At 41.0% G+C, this 24,677-nt stretch overlaps 2 protein-coding genes across 2 annotated transcripts in view; one reads left to right on the top strand and one right to left on the bottom strand.

Moving 5' to 3' along the window:
* Window positions 1-24,677, bottom strand: part of LOC127645778 (basement membrane-specific heparan sulfate proteoglycan core protein-like) — a 458,523-nt gene that overhangs the window by 395,422 nt on the left and 38,424 nt on the right. The gene's annotated exons all lie outside the window — the stretch shown is intronic.
* LOC127643265 (macrophage mannose receptor 1-like) lies at window positions 17,875-21,736 on the top strand. Its single transcript, XM_052125940.1, has 5 exons — window positions 17,875-17,918; window positions 18,129-18,515; window positions 19,253-19,585; window positions 20,834-20,919; window positions 21,231-21,736. Exons 1-5 carry the CDS (start codon window positions 17,891-17,893, stop codon window positions 21,354-21,356), a joined length of 960 nt encoding a protein of 319 aa, XP_051981900.1. The 5' UTR covers window positions 17,875-17,890; the 3' UTR covers window positions 21,357-21,736.

Below are 24,677 nucleotides of genomic sequence, written 5' to 3'. Positions count from 1 at the left end.
ACTTTAAAGAAGAAACAAGAGTAAAAGACTCATAATTACATTTTAGATTGGAGAGGCTTTTCGATTACTGTCACAATGACACATAAGAATCACCATCATTTACTTTTTTGTTCATGCATAAATATAGGGTGAATATTATTTTGAATTGATCTTCTTAACAAACGTCTTTAAACAAAACACTCTTTGTGACTGATAGAATAAATTAGCCATGTCCAGCATTTCCATGTTGTTCCTAATGTTGTGCTTTAGTTTTGACTTCTGATCACCCAAAACATCATTATATGTTGGCAGTTAATTTGCCTAATTGCTAGAACACACCTTTTTTCCATTCAACATAGTAAAACTAACTTGAGAGAATTTCAGGTCAACTCATTTTTATTTGTATAGTGCTTCCTCTCAGGCTAAACAGAATGAATGTAATCCCAATATTACTTATACAATATTACCTTTGATTGACAATTCATTTACTGTCTATGTATTCCATTTTAAGAGAGTGTAGTCCATCCTATGACCAAGATGATGCAGGCAGAGGTGAGTGAGGTGCATCACAGTTTATATAAATTCAGCTCGTTAAACTTAGCAAACTTGTGTGTTCAGTGCCCAAATGCTTAATACGTGTTTTTAGAAGAAATGGTGGCACACGGTAAACACTCCTCTGTCCGCTGAATATAATGGGGCAGTGGTGGCTCAGTGGTTGAGGCTCAGGGTAACTGACCAGAAGGTTGGGGGTTCAAGCCCCAGCACCACCAAGATGCCACTGTTGGGCCCTTGAGTAAGACACTTAACTCCAGGTTGCTCTGGGGGGATTGTCCCTGTAATAAGTGCACTGTAAGTCGCTTTGGATAAAAAGCGCCTGCCAAATGCATAAAATGTACATGTAAAAATGAATATAAAATATAAATAAATAAATAAATAAATAATACATTCACATGGTAAAACATCAAATCGTGTAAATCAATAGACCGAAGTGATGTTTGGCACCGGCTGCATTTAGTCATCATCATTCAGCGACACGTAGCAGTGCAGTCCAACATGAAGCAGGAAGCCATTCAAATTATTGCAGAGTTATAAATCATGATCAATGTTTCTGGTTTCTGGTTCCGGCAGACCCAACTAAAGCAGCCTAATTGTGTGTTGGAGGATAAATTAGGTGTATGCCTGGATAAATAGAGTCTTTAGTCTAGACTTAAACTGAAAGAGTGTGTCTGAGTCCCGAACAGTGTTTGGGAGACTATTCCATAGTTTAGGAGCCAAATATGAAAAGGATCTTCCTCCTTTAGTGGATTTTGATATTCTAGGAACTATTAACAGGGAAGAATTTTGCGATCGTAATGAACATGATGGAATATAGTGTGACAGAAGATCACTTAAGTACTGCGGAGACCATTCAAAGCTTTGTACGTAGTTAACAGAATGTTTTAATTAATAAAGAATTTAACAGGTAACAATGTAACGATGATAAAATGGGGCTAATATGATCATATTTCTTGGTTCTCGTCAGCACTCTGGCTGCTGCATTTTGAACCAATTGAAGTTTATTTATTGATCTTGCTGGACATCCTCCCAGTAATGCATTACAATAATCTAGTCTTGAGGTCATGAACGCATTAATTAGTTTTTCGGCATCAGCAACCGAGAGCATATGCCTTAATTTAGCAATATTTCTGAGGTGGAAGAATGCTGTTCTACAAACATTTGTAATTTGATTTTCAAAGGACAGATTGGTATCAAATATAACACCTAAGTTCTTCGCTGTTGAAGATGATGTAACAGTACATCCATCGAGAGTCAAATTATATTTTAGCGGCTTATTTTTAGAGATTTTGGTCCAATAATTAGAACCTCTGTTTTGTCAGAATTGAGTAGAAGGAAATTTCTGGCCATCCAATCTTTTATTTCATTGATTCACTCTGCTAATTTGGAGAATTGTGAAATCTCATCAGGTTTTCAAGAAATATTAAGTTGTGTATCGTCAGCATAGCAGTGGAAACTTATTCCACTATTCCTGATAAAGCATATACATGGAGAAAAGCAGAGGCCCTAAAACTGATCCCTGTGGCACTCCATATTTTACTGTTGTTTGGACCGAGGTGATGCAGGTTGGAGTTGGCATCAGTTCATCCTCTGAAGTCCATCATAATAGACTGAAGTGATGTTTGGCACCGGCTGAATTTAGTCATCATCATTCTGCGACACGTAGCAGTGGAGTCCAACATGAAGCAGGAATGGAGCTGGATCCAGCCGGTTCTAATTGTAGGTTGGAGGATAAATTAGGTGTATGCCTGGATAAATAACTGAGAGTGTGTGTCTGCATCTCGAACAGTGTTAGGGAGACTATTCCATAGTTTAGGAGCCAAATATGAAAAGGATCTTCCTCCTTTTGTGGATTTTGATATTCTAGGAACTATTAACAGGCCAGAATTTTGCGATCGTAATGAACGTGATGGAATATAGCGTGACAGAAGATCACTTAAGTACTGTGGAGAACAGTCAAAGCTTTGTACGTAGTTAACAGAATGTTTTAATTAATACAGAATTTAACAGGTAACAATGTAACGATGATAAAATGGGGCTAATATGATCATATTTCTTGGTTCTCGTCAGCACTCTGGCTGCTGCATTTTGAACCAATTGAAGTTTATTTATTGATCTTGCAGGACATCCTCCCAGTAATGCATTACAATAATCTAGTCTTGAGGTCATGAACGCATTAATTCATATTTTGGCATCAGCAACAGAGAGCATGTGCTGTAATTTAGCAATATTTCTTAGGTAGAAGAATGCTGTTCTACAAACATTTGTAATTTGATTTTCAAAGGACAGATTGGTATCAAATATAACACCTAAGTTCTTCACTGTTGAAGATGATGTAACAGTACATCCATCGAGAGTCAAATTATATTGTAGTGGCTTATTTTTGAGTTTTTTGTCCAATAATTAGTACCTTAGAAAATTAGAAATTTCGGGCCATCCAATCTTTTATTTCATTGTATATGCTGATAATTTAGAGAATTGTGAAATCTCATCAGGTTTTGAAGAAATATAAAGTTGTGTATCGTCGGCATAGCAGTGGAAACTTATTCCACGATTCCTGAAAATATCTCCCAGGGGAAGCATATACATGGAGAAAAGAAGAGGCCCTAAAACTGATCCCTGTGGCACTCCATATTTTACTTTTGTTTGGTTTGACAATTCCTCATTTACATAGACAAAGTGGTAGTGGTCTGCTAAATAGGACCTAAACCATGCTAATGCAACTCCACAAATGCCAACATAATTCTCCAGCCTATTCAAGAGAATGTCGTGATCTATCGTGTCGAATGCAGCACTAAGATCTAAAAGCACTAGAAGAGAAATGCAGCCGCGATCAGATGATAAGAGCAAGTCATTTGTAACTCTGATAAGTGCAGTCCTGGCTGAAATTCTTCCTATATACTATTTCTCTGTAGAAATGAACATATTTGGGAGGGTACTACCTTTTCTAGTATTTTCGACATAAACGTGAGATTTGAAATCGGTCTATAATTAGCCAATTCTCCAGGATCAAGTTGCGGTTTGATTTACATTTTACATTTATGCATTTGGCAGACACTTTTATCCAAAGCGACTTACAGTGCACTTATTACAGGGACAATCCCCCCGGAGCAACCTGGAGTTAAGTGTCTTACTCAAGGACACAATGGTGGTGGCCGTGGGGTTCAAACCTGCAACCTTCTGATTAACAGCCCTGTGCTTTAGCCACTACGCCACCACCACTCCATAGCTGGTTGATAGCTGCCATTTTAAAGTTTCTTGGGACATGTCCTTCCATCACGACATTTTAACGACATCAAAAAAACCATCTGTATGTCCAGTCTGTCATTTCTGTCCCCTGTACGTCACATGTGAGAATGTCTCTCCTCTGAATATCTGTGTTGTGAATGTCATGGTTACTATGTAACCTCCATTCCCTGATGGAGGGAACTAGACGTTGTGTCCCTCCTGCCACAACACTGAACTAGCCGCTGAAATGGCCAGGACCTGGTCTCGTCTCCTCAGTGCAAAACCTGAATGTGGATTTGCATTCCAGCTCCTTTTATACCCGTATGTCTGGGGGAGTGGCATGCAAATTCAACTCACCAATTTTCATTGGCCTTTTCTCAAAGATCAGAGATGCCTGGGGCTCCCAGGAGCGGCCCCATAGTGTCACTACATCGACACAACTTCTCGTTCCCTCCATCAGGGAACAGAGCTTATGTTAGTAACCATTCTTAATGTTAAACACTAAATAACGTTTAGAAAATAGTACTTTAAAGGTGAGTGGTCTACGCCCCTGTATGTCATTTATTAGTAATGTACGGATGTTAGTAGCTCATTTTGCTCAACACAGGGGTAGAGAGACACACAGTCGTCACATGTCAAGTGCCTATGTCACTAATGCTACGGGAACACCCCTTGTCCTTCTGTCCCCTTTGTTGGCACATTACAGGAAAACAGTTTGAAGAATCAACAAATATTTTAGAACTTTTGACCAGTATAATCTAAATATCTCCTTAATAATTATATGACTTATTCAAGTCAAATTTCACAACTTTTTGCGAAGTTTCTGCTTATAGTCTCTCATTCAGATAATGAAGACAATATTACAACAATAGTGCCTCCTGCACATTACTCAAACATGTTCAATAAGAACAGCAGACAGACCGTAGATTAATAGAGAAGTTGAGAGCGATCTGAGAGCTCAAGATGGAGAGAGTCTATTTAAAGATACAGCACATACAACACCAACTCACGGAAACAGAAATATGTCTGATTCAACAGACAATCCAAAGATTATTACAATAAAATAAGATACAAGTATATAAAATATGAAGAGATGAAACACATCAAAGTTCAACATGTACACAAGTCCATCATCTTTCACATGAACACAGACAGATGCATTTGATCTGTAACACACAGTAATAACTGCAGTCTTCACTCTCATCATCACTATAACACCAAACATTATTTATATATGAACAGAATAAAGAATACATGAACACTGAGACAGTAAATCTACAGTATAGACCTGTGCACCCACATCACCATCATGTGTTTTATCTTCAGAAGAATGTATTTTATAACACACACACACGCACAAACACACACACATGCACAGACTGAATCAGACACACAAATGACTCTTAATTCAGACTGTCTGTCACAATAAGATTTCAAATGTGTTCATTTCTCCTCTAAAGGAGGTCTGAAGCACAACAGTGAGAAGTGGAGCAACATTCAGACCTTTCTGAACACAGAGAATGATTTCTAAGAAGGGGAAAATGAATTAACTGAATCTGCTGCTGTGAATCTTTTGATCTTTTATAGGAGTTTGGAGCTTATATTATAAATAAATATCTGTTGTTCTCACACACTGATTGAAACCACATATTTCTAAGAAGAGGGAAGTAAAATACATTGACGTGAATCAGCTTGTGGAATCATTCAGTACTTACTAATAAACCAATGATGCAGAAATGTATTAATATATTTTGTTCTTCCCACACTGAAACTGCAGAAGTCAAACCACAACTATGAACTCAACTCTTTTATTAATAGAAAGCAATATGAAATAAATATATTAACAACATGACAAAGTGTTTTAATCAAATCAAATACTTTAATCACTGTAGTTTTCACACAATAACAGGATTTAATGGAAAATGCTGATAATTATAAATGGACCGATTTATAGCATATTTATAAATAGATTTATAGCGTGTATGTTTCATATTTATTGCATATAGCACATGGTTACTGTGCAACCAAAAATCATATAATAAACATAAAAAAAATGAAAATTTGGTGCATAACAGGGCCTTTTAACTATAACCATGTCCAAAATACACAATTAACTTTTATTTTGAATTGTTGGTGAAAGATGAAACCAAGAGAGCTGAAACCACATCCATTACTCCACTGAACACTTTTAGACTGTGAGTTCTGAGTGTGTTTGTTCACAAGACTGGCGTCCCCTTGCTGGAGGTCAAACTCATCAATGAGGGCATCATCCAGGATGTCCTGAGCCAGGACCCAACACCTCTCCTCAGGTCCATAACCCTCACATTCCCTTTAAAAAAAGAAATTCCAACAATAAGAATGAATTAGGGTGTTTTCGCATCTGGCTCTTTGGAGGGAAGTCCAATGATTGGTTGAAATGTTTTGCATGAAATGTCAAGTCGGATCTGTGCTTCCAGAGTTCATCTGCCATGGTCCTGCATTAGTCCAGCGAGGCTTATTTGGTCGGTCTGTTCGAGGACACCAACTTGTGTGCCATCCATGCTGTTGTGGCAAAAACAATAATTAAACAAAGAGCATCACAGGATAAGAGACATCAGGATCCATATTATATTTTAAAAGATAGTTTATTCTTTTAAAAGAGGTTTGTTCACAAAAATATCACGACAGCTACCTCGCAACAGGAACAAAAACCTAACTCACACAGAAAACACATGGCCTTCTTATACCCTCCTGTCTTCAAAGTCCCTTCTTCTGTAATTTTCCACTCATCCCAGTAAAACCAGATTTAGCTGGTTTTAGAGATACAAATGGTTCTTCTAAGCCCCCTGGGTTTTACTGTCCTTACATCTGTGAGGTCATCAAAAGGCTAGATAACGCTATATAAACGCTATCTTTTCCTGTAGACAGTGGCCCCCCCTGGGCTTTACTGTTTTCACACCCGTGAAACTCAACAAAAAGGCTTTATTTATGGCTAAATAATCCCTCTGTCTTTCCCATACCCATATTAAGGAGTTAAAAGGCTTTTTTTCTGACCATCTGTTTTACTGTGTGTGTCTTTGTTCCTGCCAGGTGAATAGGAAAATACCAGAGGTGAGAAACACATGATTGAATCGAAAGAAAATCCACATAATGTCTTAAGAAAGAAAGTAAAATATAAATTTTTCCACAACAATCCCTCTTTATCATTCTCTGATAAACGATTTGGTTTCATTAACATTAGTTTTGACAAAAAAAAAATACAATAAAATATAACAAAATAAAAAATAATAAAAATAAGAATAAAACATTACTCAACATCAAACCCATAAATGGTTACAATCATTTCAAGTCTTTACATCACAGTTATACTCTTCATGTCTCAGTCATCTCAGACATAGTTTAAAGCATCACTTTCGTCACTCTCATAATCATCACATTTGTGTGTCTCATCTATTGGATAAACGGTCAGTTTTACTGCTTGTATGGACGTCCCAGCCCTGACCAATCTCTGTACTGAGTTGGAAATACATCTCATAATGCATGGCAAGCAGAACAGAATCAGAATTCCTAACACTACAATTGGCAAAACAGTTTGAATTACCCAGTACATCCATCCTCCCCACAAAGACATAATCCACCCGGCACACTGGTTGTCAGTCCTTTCAGGTTCTTTTACAGCCTCTCTCATGTGTTCAATTTTGTTGGTTATATTATCACTGTAATCAGGAATGTTAAAACAACAAGACACCCCCAGCATTTTACAGACCCTGCCTCTTTCTGCCGTAAGTGTATCAAGAACTAAATGGTTCTGAATGACTGCGTCCCTCAGTTGCCTCATTTCATCACTTATCAATATCAAAGCATTTTCTGTGCTATTGGCTATCGCTAATACCGTCTATGCTAACCCATTAATCTTGTTAATCGTTACCGCTGTACCCACCCCTAAGAAAATTGACCAACCTATTTTTGCTCCCGGTGTTGTCCACGGATCAGTTAGTACGTACCCCTCATAATGATTTGGCAAAGCCCCAGGCAGAATCTTAATATCTTGTCTCTCCCTCTTACCTACTTTGCTTGGTAAATACACAAAAGTTCCCACATTCATCAAAGCTGGATTACAGCAACCTGACCAGTCCTTTTTTGGCAACCGGTGATAAGCTCTGTCACCACACACCCACACCGCAGCTGGTGAACTTTCGTTTGGTTTGTTGAATGGGCATGTGAAGTTGATTTCTTTGTTGTTGATGACCGCTGTACAATTGTTCATTGTTCTGTCTTGTATGTTGATTTTGATCCTGTAGTCGGACCATCCAGTCCTTAACAGTTTTGGTCTGTTGAAACAGACGCAAATGTCACCCTGGGCATATGTTAGTATTGTTGTATTGCTGTATGGGTTCACAGTTGTCAGCAGGCTGTTTTGTTGGTGTCCTTCCTTCCTCCAGGTCCACAACAGTTTTTAGCACATCAGTCATTTGTTGAGGAATAAAACACTTAGTTCCGTTGACTGTTGACAGCTTTCAAAAAAAACAGCTTTCCAGGCATGAGATATTTGCAGACACATCCAGCAGCTCGTTTTGATCTCCAGTTCCTCTTTCTGCAGCATTGCCAGCGCGTAGGCTTTGTTTCCCTGGCATTTCATCATGGCTTTCTGTACTTCAGGATTTATTTGACCTTTGCTTGTGTCTCTGTTCCCCATCCAGGCCAGTTCCTCTTCAGTAGCTTGTTCGACCTCAGGTGACAAGAAAGGTGTTGTCGTCATTGCTGTCCATGGTCTGGCTGCCTTGACTATCATAATGTCTCTTGTCTCATACCAGTCAGTCCCAGTCAAGTCCAGGGCACAGTAATACCTGCCTTGGTCAGTACGTGTTGCATGTTTCAATTCCACTCTCATTCTGTACCTGTTGTTACTTAGTCTGTCTTCAGCGTACACCCGAAATCTTTCGTCGTATCCCGACTTGTAGTTATAAGCGTATGCTTTCACGTTGGCCCACTTACATGGGCTTTCGCAGATGTAGAAATGTGCGTACTCCTCGGTGTGTCCATCGCATCCGAGACAGTTCTCTTGGAATGGGTTGCACTTGAAAGTCACACTTGATCCCTCCTCTATTGTGATGGTGCTTTCGTACAGTCCTCTCACCAGCTCCACTTCCGTAAATGTGTCTCTTTTACCACGTTGTCTAATGGTGCTGTTCAGCACGGATGTTTCAGTCCAGTTGGTGTGTTTTTCCGCAGACCACACTTTCAAGCCCTCAGTGGAACACAAATTTATCAATATCAAAGTTAAAATGAATGTAGTCTTACAAAGTCCACACATTTCTGGCAGTCTGAATGTGTACCACGGTCTCGAACGATCCGTCTTGTCTAGTGATTGCAGCTCTTTGCAATGATCAATGTCTCTGGTTGTGGCTGCACAAATAGCTTTATTCTGCACACCGGCCTTATCACTCCTCCTGAGTGACCTTGCTCTTGCACCTGGTGTTTGGGCTCGATCTTGGAACTTGTTGTTGTTGTTGCTGAGGCTCCTCCTCCTGTTGCCCTTCCGATATGGGCGGAACTCTCCTGCAGTGGTTGGCGTGCACCCGCGTAGCTCTCTCTCCGACCTTCACCGCCATGTGTGTTGTCAGCAAGACTTGGTACGGTCCTCGCCAACGTTTCACCCTCCAGTTCTTCCTTCTCAGGTCACGAATTACCACGTAATCCCCCGGCCTGATCTTATGCAGGAACGTCTCAGCAACTCTTCCCTGGTCAGCTTTGACCTGCACAGAAATGTTGGATAACAGACACGACATTTCTTTGCAGTAATTCACCATCTCATTTTCACACACATCTGTTGATGGAAGCCTGCATTTTCCCCCCTCTATTCCCATGAATGGTGGTCTACCAAAGAGAATTTTGAATGGGCTCAAATTTGTTTTTACTCTCTTTCTCATTCTCATGTACATTAACACAGTTGGGAGTGCTTTCACCCATGAGAGTCCGGTTTCCTCACAACACTTTGCCAATTTGTTCTTTACCGTTTGGTTCTCACGCTCCACAGCACCTCCGCTGGCGGCTCGATAGGCACAATGTGTTCTCATATCAAATCCTAAGAACAGACCCACCTGCTTTATTGCCTCATTGACAAAATGTGTTCCGTTGTCAGAACTGATTTTTCTTGGAATTCCCCATCTCGGAACAATCTCGGTCAGCAGAGCCTTGGCTACTGCTGCCGCGTCTTGTTTCGAGGTTGGGAAAGCCTCGACCCATTTGGACCACCATCAAATCGTCAACCATTACCAGGCTATATTTCTGCTTCCCACAAGGGGTTAATTCAATGAAATCCATCAAGTACTCGAACGGCCCTTCTGGGGCTGGCTGGGATACCAGCTGTGTTTTAACGCCTCGTGCCACATTGTGTGTATTACAAATAACACATCTTTTGCAAAAATTCTCAGCGAATATTGTGAAGCCCTTGGTAAACCACAATTCTTTCATTTGTGCAATCATTCCCCTTTTTGACACATGATCTAAACCATGCGTCAATTTAGCATAATGTTGAAAGAAATGTTTGGGTAAACAGGGCGTTCCATCAACTCATGTCCACACTCCATCTACAAGGGTGCAGCCTGACGCCTTCCAGGTGTTTTCTCAGCTCCTGTGAAAAAAGACTGCATGCTCTGTAAACAAGGAGAAATGTTAAAGTTAATGTCAACTTGTGTGCAAGTGGTGCTTATACTAGTATCTTTAGTCTGATCCGCTGCCGCTGCTTTTGCAGCCGTTTCTGTTGAAATTAAACCTTTATCATTAGTATGCGCTGCGCACTTACAAATCGCAATTTTGTCTGGCAACAGAATGGCCTCGAGGAGGTCCGATACTAGAGACGCGTTTAGTATCGGGCGCCCATCTGATTTAAAAATTTTTCTGTGCTTCCACAAAGCACCAAAGTCATGCGTGACTCCAAAAGCATAACGTGAGTCTGTGTAAATCGTCACACATATATCCGTCATCAGTTTACATGCTTCAGTCGGTGCGACCGTTTCAGCTGCCTGCGCAGAATAATGTGATGTAATTTGCCAGACATCAGAGTTTCAAATTCAGTCGTTACTGCATAACCAACTTTATTCTGTCCCGTTTGTTGATCTTTTGACGCAGACCCATCAACAAACAGGACATTGTCACAATTATCCAACGGTACGTCTAAAAGGTCTGGACGAGGTGTGCACACCTGTTTGAGCGCTGACAGACAACAATGATGTTCCTTTTAGGCGACACGTGGAAGTGGCGCATTGGTATATCCAGCCTTAGCGAGAGGGAGTTGCTACAACACGGCGACCGGGGTGCAGCCGAATCTTACCCAAGGAAAACGCTGGTCCGCTCGTAAGGGGACCATATTTTGGGAAAATACACACAGGGGGCGTCCGAGTAGGAGTCACCCTGTGGAGCACCTATTCCAGTACAGAGTAGACTGAGTACCCGCAGTGGATTGGGTCGGCAAGTTCCTCCGCTGAACTGCAGACCCATGAGGGCTAGGGAGGAATCGACCAGTGATTCGAGATGTGGAGCACAATTTTACCTGCCGTAGGAAGGGTCGGTGTTGCGGCAGAATTGAGACGTGGAAGTACGCATCCTTCAGGTCTACCGCTACGAACCAATCTAGGTGCTGGACGCATGTCAAGATACACTTGTGCGTGAGCATTTTGAACGGGAGTTTGAGCAGCGCTCGATTGAAAACTCGCAGGTCCAAGATCGGTCGTAAGCCGCCGTCTTTCTTGGGTACAATGAAGTAAGAGCTGTAGAAACCCTTCTTCACTTCATTCGCGTCTTTGAGTAAAAGAGTAGAGATCTCCGCGCCAGGAGTTTGGCATGTTGGCCGTGCACTGCGGTAAATCGGACACCCACGAAGGGGGGCGGGGGCCTGGCAAACTGAATTGCGTAACCGAGTCGGATGGTCCGGCCAGCCAGCGAGATGGGTTGGGAAGTGAGAGCCACGCATCCAATCTCCATTCTAGGGGTACCAAAGGGGCAGTTATTTTTGATTTACCTGGCGGGGCAGAGCAAGTAGTACGCCGTCGGGAGGCAAGGACACGTCCCGAGGCTCTGGTGCTGAGAAAAGACTCGAAGCACTTACCTTGCTCCGCACACCCGGCAGGCAGCGGGTTAGTGACTGAGGAACACGTCTTGTAATAGCGTCCTCTGGACTCGTCAGAACCTGCCGGCCGGGGGACAGTCGTGGGGCTGAAGGCGGGTCTGGGACCGCGTCAAGCATGCCGGGACTGTTGAGATCTGGTGGCAGATTGCCATGAGAATTCAAAAGAAGATTCTCCTCCCGGCCCTCCTCCGGGGAACGGAGTGGTCTTACCATCTCCGGAGCTAACGTCTTGGGCTCTGGGTCGTCCGTCTCAGGAGTGCCTGGGAGCCTTCCAGATCCTCGAGGGGGTCCGTGAGATGGAGGGTGTCTACTTCCTGCGGAGCGCTCAACGAGTGGGCTGAGAGCTGGGCCCAGGTTGAGGCAGAGCAGCTTGTTGTTTCATAGCAGGGGGGCGCCCTCGGCGAGCAGATGGGGCATGGCCCAAGGCGGCAGTCTTGTGGTGGGGCAGGATCTGAGAGATCGCCTCTGTCTGTTTCTTCACCGCGGAGAACTGCTGGGTAAAGTCCTCGACGGTGTCGCCGAAGAGGCCGAACCGGGAGACTGGGCATCGAGAAAGTGACTACATTGTCGGTCTCACGCAGCTCGACCAGGTTCGTCCATAGGTGTCGTTCCTGGACCACGAGGGTGGCCATCGCCTGCCCGAGTGACTGCGCTGTGACCTTCGTGGCTCTAAGGGCGAGGTCGGTCGCTGAGCGCAGTCCCCTCAGCACGTCGGGATCAGAGCTACCCACGTGCAATTCTTTAAACGCCTTGGCCTGGTGGACTTGCAGGAGGGCCATGGCGTGCAGGGCGGAAGCGGCATGTCCGTGCTCTGCCATCAAGGGTAGCGAGAGCGGATGAGCGCGTGGCTCATCATGCACGTCCGGGAAGAAAGGAACCGGGGGGTGCCCGTGGAACCAATCAAGTAGCTGTGAGGGGGAGGGGACGGGATTTTCCGGTCCAGCCTTGTGCTCGTGGTACCTGGGAAAGCATAGTGGACCTCTGTGCATCAGGCTCAGACTGGGATTTACCCGGTGAACACAGCCCGCCATTGTCCCCAAATCGCCTTCGGCGCCTGCCCCAATCCCGTGGGAAAGAGGCGGGGGGCGGCTGAAGTGGCTTTCTCTCATGACAAAAGAAAGCCTGCGAGTTTGGTTTTCTGCACTGTCGAAGCGCCCAGGGGCAATTTGCACTGCTGTGCAAGAAGGAGAAATCGCCGCTGTAAAGCGCCCTCAATCCAACAGCATGCAGAGCGTCAGAAGAATACTGGAACTGGTGTGATTTCATGCGAACTTCATGCACAATCATGCACAATCGGCTCCGAAGAAATTTTCTGAATGAACTCTAGTATTTGCCTCGCCTTTGTAGCCGTTTGTCCGGGGGCGGGGTATGCAAATACTGACTGACAACTTCTCATTGGCCTTTTTTCAAAGATCAGAGGTATATTCGGTGCTCAAGAGAGACCCCTAGTGTCGCTTCTCCGACACAAAGTCGAAGAGAGCGACAGACGGGGAACACATGAATTTAATATATTTAGCATTGCACATTAACATTACATTGTAACATTGTGCATTACATTAACATTGTGTGTTTACAGTATGTGTTGCATGAGTATGACTTAGTGTTTCTTTCATGCAGAATTGTAATTGTAAGTAGTGGACTTTGCTGCTCCAAGTACCCCCCTGGAGGCAGTGTATTTTGCAGCACAAGAGAGCACAAAGTGTGCTATTATTCATTCTCATTCGATTTTCTGTTACAATCTTTCTGACCATGCTGAAAGTCCTCTCTTTGGAGGCATTGCTATGAGGAACAGAAAGTAGTGCCTTCATCAGACTAGCCAGCTGACTGAACCTGGTCTCAGTCAATTTTTCCCTACAAGGCCCCAGAATCTGTCCACTCCCTCTTCCTGGGTTAACTCCTTGCTGTCTGTGACCTGGTAGTCTGTGAGCTCCTCTCTCAGTTTATCTGGATCAAGCCTCAGTTGTGGAAACATGCGACCTAGACTTATCACTATGTGGTATGAACAGATTCCCAAAACATTATCAGTCATACTTATCAGCTAGGTTAAATACTTAATACTTGAATGTACGGAGCTGTTATTCTTACAATAATAAGATCATTTGAGGGGGTAGGTAAATCACAAAATAACCAGGTCAACCTGTTTCAGGAGAGATGTCCAGGCGAGAGGCTGGGTCCAACACTTTCAGGTCACTGAGCATCTGTAAGTCTAAGGGAAAGACCTTCAGCATCTTCCCAATGACTTCCACATAGAAAGCTTTCACTATCCTAGAGCATATTTATGACAGAATCACATATTAACCAGGAATCATGAAGAAAGACAAATGAAGCATAACGGTATCACTATTACTGAAGTTATAACTTACTGATATAATTTTGTCATTAATATGGAGGAGAGTTCTTCATTTTCAAACAGATGACAATCCCAAGGTTGGAATTTACGGCTGCTGTTCTCTCTGTACGAGTCGATAGAATGCTACAAAGGGAGTTGCAGATTAATTTGGACTCATCTGTGTTCTGGACCGACAGCATGACTGTACTAAGATATATCCAGAATGAAACCAAGCAGCTCCACACCTTCATAGCAAATGGAGTGGCTGGCATAAGAGACTCAACAGATGTTGTGCAATGGAGGCACATAAAGTCAAGTTTGAATCCAGCTGATGAGGCATCTTGGGGTCTTTGTGATGAAGAATTTTTAGCATGTAAGAGATGGCTTAACGGACCATCAGCAGTCAATAATTTGCCATCCAATTTGGCCTTCATCTTTCTTGTTGCATGAAGATGACCCAGAGGTCAAAATGGAATGGACTGCACATGCCTTTGCCTGTCAGGTTTTAAAGTCTCCAACCAGTCAATTTCTAAGCTATTTTTCTGATTTTGAAAGAATTAAAACCTCTGTAGAATGGATTCTCAAGATCAAGAAGATGCTTATGCAGCTTGTGAAACAGAGGAGGGCTTTACAAGCATCTACTTGTGCAAAAGATGTTCCAGACACTGAAGCAAATAGATTTCATGCAACAAGAAAGATGAAGGCCAAATTGGATGGCAAATTATTGACTGCTGATTATCTCATGAGAGCAGAAACCGCTATTATTCAGTATTATCAACAAGAGAGATTTTCTGATGAGATCATTGCATTAAAAGCCGGAGGTACTGTCAAGAAAAAAAGTGACCAGTCTTGGAAAATGTTTTTTTGAGAGTAGGAGGGAGACTTGCTAAAGCTGCCATGCCTGAGGAAGAAAGACGTCCAATTATATTGTCTAAGGACCTGGCTATTTCTCAACTGATCTTGAAGCATGTACTTCAGCAACTGGGCCATGCAGGAAGAAATTATATGTTGTCATTTCTCCGTAAACGTTACTGGATAACTAGCGCTAATGCTAAATGTCTGACTTGACAGCAGAGAGAGGTTTACCTGATTTACCACCATTCACAAATGTTGGTGTTGACTACGTGGGACCCACTGAAATCAAGAGAGGTCAAGGAACAGTTAAACGCTATGGGGTAATTTTCACCTGCATGGCAAGCAGGGCTGTACATCTTGAGATGGCTTATACTTTAAATACAGACTCCTGTATTAATGCCATTCGCTGGTTTATGCGTTGTCGTGGTCAAGTTGCACAGTTGAGATCAGATAATGGTAAAACTTTTGTCGGAGCTGAGCGGGAGCTGAGGGAAGCAGTAGCTGGGTTAGACCATAACAAGATCCAGCATGCATTGTCATCAAGAGGACTTAAGTGGATATTCAACCCTCCTGCCGGGTCTCACATCAGTGGAATATGGGAGAGGCTTATTCGGCTTGGAAAAAGGTGTTGTATTCAACCATTAGACAACAATCTATGAATGATGAAAGCTTTCAAACACTTCTGTGTGAGATAGAAGCAATCCTTAATGCCCGTCCCATTACGAAAGCCTCTGACAATGTGAATGACCTTGAGGCACTTACGCCTAATCATATTCTCCTTCTAAAGTCTAAACAATTAACGATTCCTGGAGTTTTCAATGAAGGAGATTTGTACATCAAGAAATGATGGAAACAGGTACTATACTTGTCCAATCTCTTCTGGAAAAGGTGGGTAAGGGAATATGTTCCACTACTACAAGAGAGACAGAAATGGATAAAACCACAAAGAAGCTTTACCGTGGGAGACATTGTTGCTATCATGGATCCTGTAGCTCCTTGTGGCTCCTGGTTGATGGGAAGAGTAATTAAAACCTATCCTGATAAAAACGAATTTGTTCGATCAGTCCAACATAAGACAAAAACAGGGCAGCTGGATAGGCCCATGTCCAAAATCTGTTTACTACTGAAAGCGGAGCACTGAAGCTGAATTGGAATTCCCATACAAAGACATTTATGGCTCCTTTTATGTATTTGTTGCTTAATTGTGAATTTACATGATTTCAATTATGGGGCTGGTGTGTAGGAGCCAAATTACATGATTGATCAAAGCACTAGATGGCAGTGTGCACCAGTGGTGGGGGGTGTGGTCACCTGTTAATTTAGCTTGGTATTTAAACTTCCCGTGGGTTGTATCAGGACACAGGTGGCGGGAACATATGGTTCTTACCATAGAGCAACGTGTTACACTCTGTAAGATATATATTTTTCATTAAATGGACAACAAAGCAGTTGAAATGGATATCGATGTGTGGACATTGTTTATTCCAAGCTATGCGTAAAGAACATCTTACCACCTGGCCCTGGCTATAGGAAAACGCCACCACAGTTACAGTGTATGCCTTTTTCTCACTTTAAATCTCTGTATATTCATCTTGTACATGTATATAAAATGTATTTCAAGTTCAAGTTGTTTGGGAAAAATTGCTCAAATGTTGGTCATGATTATTCTGATTTAAATGTACACTTGTCATAGATTAAGTGGTGTTAAATGAGGTCACAGCTTGTATGTAAAGACTGCACGGGCCATTAAACTTTTGACTTGACTCATTTATTCTGTCTAGCACTTAGGCAAAAGAGTGATTTGTTTTAAACTGAAAAAAAGTTGTCCTAATCCTTCATGACATCATGTAATCTGAGTAGAAAGAGTGGTTTGCATAGAGGGTTGTGATATACTCAAGTGTAAACATTAAACCTATAAAAAGACAGAATCAGGAGAAATCCACATCGGCAGGTTTCTCAATCACAGGTAAATTGTTTTGGCATTTTTTACATCTTAATTCTTTATAACTTGCTTTATCACCTTTAAAATGTTTCTGTATTTCTTATAATTATAATAATAATAATCTGTGTAAAAGTGTAGTGTAACATTTAAAGTGCTGTGATTTATACTTTCAGATCTTTCTAAACTTTTACTTCTGCTGAAAATAAAAAAAGATTATGAATGCATTTTAAATGTTCTTGTTGCAACTATACGCTTCAGTTCAGCAAAGAACACTTTTCTGGATTCTTGAGTTCTTGAGTTGATTATTATTTTTCTTGATGTTACATGTTATAGATTTAATTCAATATTTATTTATTTAATTTATAGTATATGAGTGTGACATGATAAAATCAATCCAAACTATTCTAAACTAACTTTTATTATTATTATTATTATTATTATTATATTTATTATTATTATTATTATTATTATTCATGTGACTTTTATTAATAAAATTATGGATTTTGTACAAATCTCAAAATTATACAATGATTATTAAAAAAAGTAACCAGTTAGATTACACTTTCCTTTACATTTATAAAACATGTTAACTTAAATCTTGATGATGATCAGAATAAAATAAATAATCCATTAAAAAGTTATTTTGTACAGGTAATTATTTTATTTCAGTAGTTCTTGATTCTAGGTTTGTAACTGTGCAGTTAATATCGATTAAAGTTCTTGATGTTTCATTAAAGGTTCTTCAGATCAGTGTTTTGGTTTCTGGGTTCTTTAAAGCATCAGTTCAAACACTCAAAACACTATTTTAGCATCTTTTTAACATTTATGCATTTCAATTTCATAAATTTTCATCAATTATTTATATTTTATTTTAGTAGGAACAAGGGACGCTAAAATGATGAATCTCATCTTGTTTATCTTCGGTAGGTACCGTGACTGTGTTTTAGAGCACTTCAGAAGACTGGGGCTAGTTGTCACACTTTTAACCCTAGTGAATATTTCTCAGGGTCTAATCTAATCTAATCTAATCTAATCTAATCTAATCTAATGTAATATATTTACTCAGTGTATATTATATGGACACCACTGAAGATCTTTGTTTGATTAAACCAAACATGTTTTTTTTACTATAGGTTCATGCATCTCATCGGGTCTCTCCAAACAGTTTGTCTTTGTTAATGAACTAAAAACATATGATGATGCCCAGAGCTTCTGCAGAAAACATCACAATGATCTGGCCACTATTGAAGACATGACAGATCTGAATGATCTCCAGAACACTGTGAGCGGGATTACAGAAACATCTGCTTGGATCGGACTGAAGAAAGAAGGTCCTCCTCTCTGGTATTGGTCCCTTAACAACAGGGAATTCTACAGGGAAGGAGAAGCCGAATATAGAAACTGGGGAACTGGAGAGCCGGATAACCAGGGAGGGATTGAAAACTGTGTTGTGATCGATGATGGGGGGAAATTCCGGGATACTTCATGTTCTTCCCAAAGGCAGTTCATTTGCTATGATGGTAAAGACACAATACATTTATAAAATAATGTGTGCATGTCAAACTATTTCCAATATGAAACCTGTTGTTATGACCATTTAGATTTTTTAGATCATTATTTTCATGCAACTAAACACTTCTTTATTTCTCATTTCTGTCATGTGACATTTTGATAGTTTAAGTATTTAAAAACATATTACTTTAAACATTTGTATGAATAAATGCAAACATGATATTAAAAATACAACATGTTTCCAAAATTAAATAAGTGACTTTAATCTGTAAATGTACAAAAGCCAAAGTAAATTATTAGAATATTATCTGTAAAATATTTCCTCTTTTTTCTACCCAATATTAGAATATGTAAGAAATAGTTGAGCAACTTTAATTTGTTTTCTGGTCACAATAATTATGTTCTGAAGCTGCTTTTCAGGAAATAGTGTCAAGCAAGCTTAAGACAGTCATAATGATGAATAATTAGAAAGATACAAAACGTTCACAAACTTCTTATGAATGAATATGTACAAGAAAGGAGAAAGTTCAATCTTAGAAAGTTCAACTATATGCAGATTTCTTTTTATGACTTACTGTAAAAATACATTTTGTAACATATTATAATTCTCTCTGAATTTTGCCCCAGTTTGGAAACTCCTGGTGTAATAAATAAAGATTCAAAAACAATTATAATGTGTCACGACACAGAACACGTCAACTTCTCAAAAGTATTTCATGTCAACATGATCTCTTATTGTTATTAGGAAATGTGAATGTTGCACAGAGGTACGTGTTTATCAATCAACCAATGACCTGGAACGACGCTCGGACGTACTGCAGAACGACACACACAGATCTGGTCAGTATCAGGAACCTGGAGGAGAACCAGCAGGTCCAGGCACTAGTACCAGCAAGATATTATGTCTACATCGGCCTCTATAAAGAATCTTACAGATGGTCAGACAACAGCAGTTCTTTATTCAGATGCTGGTCTTTAAATGAGCCTGACAACAGCGGACCGTGTGTTGAGCACATATTTCAGCTGAACGCATGGAGAGATCAGATCTGCAGCACAGCAAGACCGTTCATCTGCAGTGGTGAGATGCTTTTATATCAGTTTCTGGTGGTTTTCACATTCTACTATCAGAGAAGTTCAAGCTTGAAGTACCACCTGAATGCAACGCGAGTTCACAGTCAGCCCAGCCCATTATATTATGGATAAATTTGCCTGTATAGAATAGAGTGAAATATGGATATTACTAAATTTACACAGGAATCACAATCATGTGTATTAAACCCCCAAATGTTGATTATTAATTCTAATGCAAAGCAAACCGAAGAATCATACTGTCCCAACGGAGGGAATATTTATTTCACAGATTAAGCAAAAAAGAGCAAATATAGTAAAGACGGATAAATTGGTTAAAATAAGGCTACATCAATCAGGCCTTTACAAACACACCAATACCCTGTTAACTCCCAAATATCAGCTTTTAAAACAATCCAACTAAGAAATCCATGTTAACATGACATTTAAAATAATCCTGTTATTCTCTGCTCCTGACGTCAAATCATGAAGAGGCATGCGTACAACACTTGTGCACATTGGATAAGATGAGTTTATGTGTTTACATGCAACAGTCAAATCAGCGTAATGTGCAAAAATCTACTCATGTTGATATGTTAATTCTTACACTGTTTATGACACTTAAACTGATAAAGGAACACGTTTAACACATTTACATGAACATGCACATAGTCGGCTTATTTAGCATAATCATGTAAAAATGTGCATGTAAACGTGCTCAATTTCTGTCTTCATCAGCAATCCTACTTTATCCCCAACCCCAATCAAACGCTTGTGCATAATATCACCACACCATCTCATGATTCTCTAAGAATGCATCAAAGTACACATGTGTCATAAGGATGTATAAGGAACATCTCACTTTGGTTGCGTTACCTCATAAATGATGTCAGTTTTAAGGTCGCTGTGTCAAATATAAAATAGTTTGAAACTTTAAAAATACATCTTGAGATGCTTGCTTTCAGAATTGCCCTCTGTCCAGCAGAACTTGTCCTAATCGTATGTTTATGCTAGTGTCAAAGAAGCTTGTGTGTGGTTTGTTCTCTGTACAGCAGCATGTTGTCTATACAGCAGGAGTTTCTCTTACTGCCCCCTGCTGAAAACAAGTGGTACTTGAATTGCTCCAATAGTAGGAATATTCCTAATTACATGATTAATTGTATTTCATACAATATGTTTTATATGACGTGTTAAATTGACAGCCCTGTTAAGGATGCATCCTTTTGCACCTCACTGTATCTACTGTTTGTTTCCACAGTGTTGAAGATGCAGATATTGAGAGTGAAGGTGAAATCCAGTCTGAATGTAAATGATCCTGCAATGATGACGACTGTCTTACAGAAGGTGAGTTTTATAAAGTGTGCTCATCTTCAGAGTTGTACAGACCCTACAGAAAGACCATATTAAACCAGCCTAAGGTGGTTTGCTGGCCTTCACTGGTCTCCAAGCAAGCTAGTTTTCAGCAGGTTTAGCTGGTCATCCAAGAAAAGATCCAAAACCCCTCGAGAACCATCAAACAGTGGAACCCATTCTGAGACCAGGGATCCACCTTAGGCTGGTTTAAGCTGTTTTATTCAGCAGGGAATGCAAATTATGGTCCAGACAGACTATGGGTCTCTACATGATTTAGTAACACAAGACTGTTCTATCCTCAGATTCAACAGAATCTAGTAAATCTGGGAATGTCAAAGGACGCCAAACTGGTGTGGAGAGTTCAGTCAGACGGAGCCGTCTTCCACACGGTGCAGAATAAAAATGAGTCTGCATTGTCAGTGTGTTAGAGGGATAGTTCTCCCACAAATTATTTCACCATTTAGACTACTAACCTTTATAATATTCCAAAATCACACTGTACGCCTTTATTAGTTGAATGGAAAAGGAGATGTTTAGCAGAATGTTAATCTCAGTCACGATTCACTTATATATTCTGATACATGAAAATCTAAATAAATTTAGTCTGTAATCTTAATCTTGTTCTTTAATCTTGTTTTAAGTATCTGATTTACTTTTCCTGTGATTTTGCATTAAGTAAATAAGTTCTACTCTTTTATTTACATTGTGAGGGGAAGATAGCAGTGATAGAACAATCAGCTCTAGTAGTGAAGTAGGTACATTTTAAACCATTTAAACTTCTAAAATCTAAATAAAATACTTTTGTGTGTGTGTGTGTGTATCATGTCATTGTCAAATATAATGGATGGTTACATCCTCAACATGTTCATTAATTTCAATAAAACATTCACACCAGCGCTCTTTTATTGCTCTTTCATCTTGGTTTAACCACATACAGTGAAAAATATTTGGACATAAAACTAAATACATTTTATAATTAAGACAATAATTGCAAATCCAGTAGGTGGCGCTGTTTATTGTATCATAGATAAGTGATGTAACCTGTCAATCACAAACACCTATAAAATACATACATGTTGTATTCTTTCTGGCGAACAGCCATACAAGGGAATGTAAATTATGGTATGTGTGCTACATTGTGAATTAGCAGCATAGAGTTTTTATTATAAAGGGGCATAGCTTTCGAAACTCAGTACTCAATACTCTCTACTCATGAATACTTTTAAATGAGCTACTATTTTACTCTTACTTGAGTAGTTTTTAGGACAGGTAATTTTATTCTACTCAAACTAATTTTTGTTATGAAGTAATAGTACTTTTACTTGAGTATTATTTTTCAGTACTATTTCCACCCCTGATCATATCTGTAATGTGAAATTTAATAGTTTATGTATTTAAAAAGCATATTACTTTTAAACATTCCTATACTTTGTATGAAAAAATACAAACATGATATTACAAATACAACTGTGGCAGTGTGGTGTTACACACACCCAGCCCCTAATTGGACTGATTAGCCCGATTGGAATAAGGGCTAACTAGAGATGGCAGCGCAACAGATAGAGCGTTATGGACAGCTGTCGACCCCTGTGTGTTTGTTTGCCTTTTTGATTTATCATTATAATATTTTTATATAGTAAAGCCGGTTCTCGCCTCCTCCTTTCCAATAACACTTCACACTGGTACCGAAATCCAGGAAGGAGGAGGGATGCGTCATAGTGGAGTTCTCGCTGCTACCATCCATCCCAAAGGAGCAGCCATGGCCATCCGCCAGAAGACAGAGGAGCCTGGCCGCCTAGAAGCGGAGGAACGGCCGCCAAACGAAAGGGAAGGAGGGGCTCCCAACCATCCGCCTGGAGCAGTTACCCTCTGCCAGGGGCGAGGGAGAACCTACCAAAAATGCGGAGGGGCTTTCCGTCCACCAGATGACCAAAGAGGTCATCTCCGAGTCTCTTCCCATGTACACGACCACAGAGGTCATTCCCAAGTCTCAGTCCATTCCCATGACCATGGAGGTCATTCCCAAGTCTCGGTCCATGCCCTAGGCCACAGAGGTTGCTCCTGTGACTCTGCTCATGTTCATGACCACTGAGGTAATTTCCCTGTCATCCCGGACTCTTAGTCTCGAGCCTACCATGGCTCAGCATGCCAAGGCTCAGCCCCTTGTGCTTGCAACGGCTCCACTCCTCGAGCATGCCACATCTCCGCCTTCCAAGGCTCCACTCCTCGAGCCTACCACGGCTCCTCTCCTCAAGCCTGCCACGGCTCCACCTTCCATGGCTCCACACCTCGAGCCTCCTATGGCTCAGCCTGCCTTCCATAGCACAGCCCCTTGTGCCTGTCATGGCTGCGCTTTCCATGTCTATGTTTCTCGTACCCGCTACAGCTCCGCCTTCCAAGGATCTGCTCCTCGAGCCTGCCTATGCTCAGTCTTCCATGGCTCAAGCCCTGTGGCTGCCAACCAGGCCTCCTGACCGCTCACCTAGTCTGCTCTGGTCTCCTGGCAATCCGTCTCATCTGCTCTGGTCTTCTGGGTCTCCTGGTAATCTGCCTGATCAGCTCTGGTCTCCCTAGTCTCATGATCATCCGCCTGATCTGCTCTGGCTCCCTTGGTCTCCTAGCCATCTGCCTGATTTGCTCTGGTTTGCTTGGTGCCCTGGTCATCTGCCTAATCTGCACTGGTTCCCTTGGTCCCCTGGTCATCCACCTGATCTGCCCTGGTTTGGAATTTGCCAGGGAGGTGCTGTCGCAAGGAGGGTGAGATCCGAGAACCAGGTCCAGGTGGGCCAATAAGAAGCCACCAAGGTGACCTGTTCCTCTTCCTCCCTGACCTTGCATAGCACCAATGCAAGAAGCCTCACTGGGTGAAATGCGTACTTGCACAGCCCCTGGGGCCAGCCAAAAGGGGCCTCCATTAGGGAGTACCAGAGCGGGCAGTGGGAGTTGTACTGGGAGGCAAAGAGATCTATCTGTGCCCTGCAGAAGTAGCCCCAAATCAGATTTTTCAAATGTCAATACTCTGAGTCCTGGCTGGCAAGTCTGGAAACAGTCCCACTAGCAAAATATGTACATGTTTATATAAAATAGCAGATCAACTAATGAAAACTAAATTACTTACTCATCCGAAATTGTATCCTCGGCTGGATCAAGTCTCTCTTCAAAATGCAGTCCCGCTCTTCTTCTGAGGAAAATGTTAACTCTTCGTAACTATCCAGGAGTTTCCTCGCCTGTGTATCATTACAAACGCACAGAAAAATGAATGAATTGTTTACATCAAACCTCAATGTCGGGGGTATTGATCCTCTCACATTTATGCATTGCATTTGGCAGAGAGCAGCACATTAGCGTATGAATGGTGCGCTCTGCTGGTGGGTGCGATCACATTATCTATAATTAGATCAACCGGTAAAAACTGTACATCACTTAGTTTCATACAGATTACATTGCAGGAGAATATTTGTTTTAAATTTGAATTATTTTATTTAAAAGTAGACATTTTAATATTTCTTTAGACATATGTTTCATGTTTGTGTGATAAGTATTCGTGGAGTTTCAGTTCATTTTTGTGATGTGTTTCAGATATATGCTCGTGAACATAGAGACTACTGTAAGCTCACCCTTTTTATTTTCTTTATTTTACAAAAGCACAAGATTTTGTTGTTATTGTGAGTGTACACAAATAAAAGTAGACCCTTTATAGTTTCTAATGATGTCTTACACTTATCTGTATGCCCCAAAATGACGGAGTA

Source organism: Xyrauchen texanus, chromosome 1, assembly GCF_025860055.1.
Source record: "Xyrauchen texanus isolate HMW12.3.18 chromosome 1, RBS_HiC_50CHRs, whole genome shotgun sequence".
Lineage (NCBI taxonomy): Eukaryota > Metazoa > Chordata > Actinopteri > Cypriniformes > Catostomidae > Xyrauchen > Xyrauchen texanus.
This window is presented reverse-complemented; position numbering and strand designations above follow the sequence as displayed.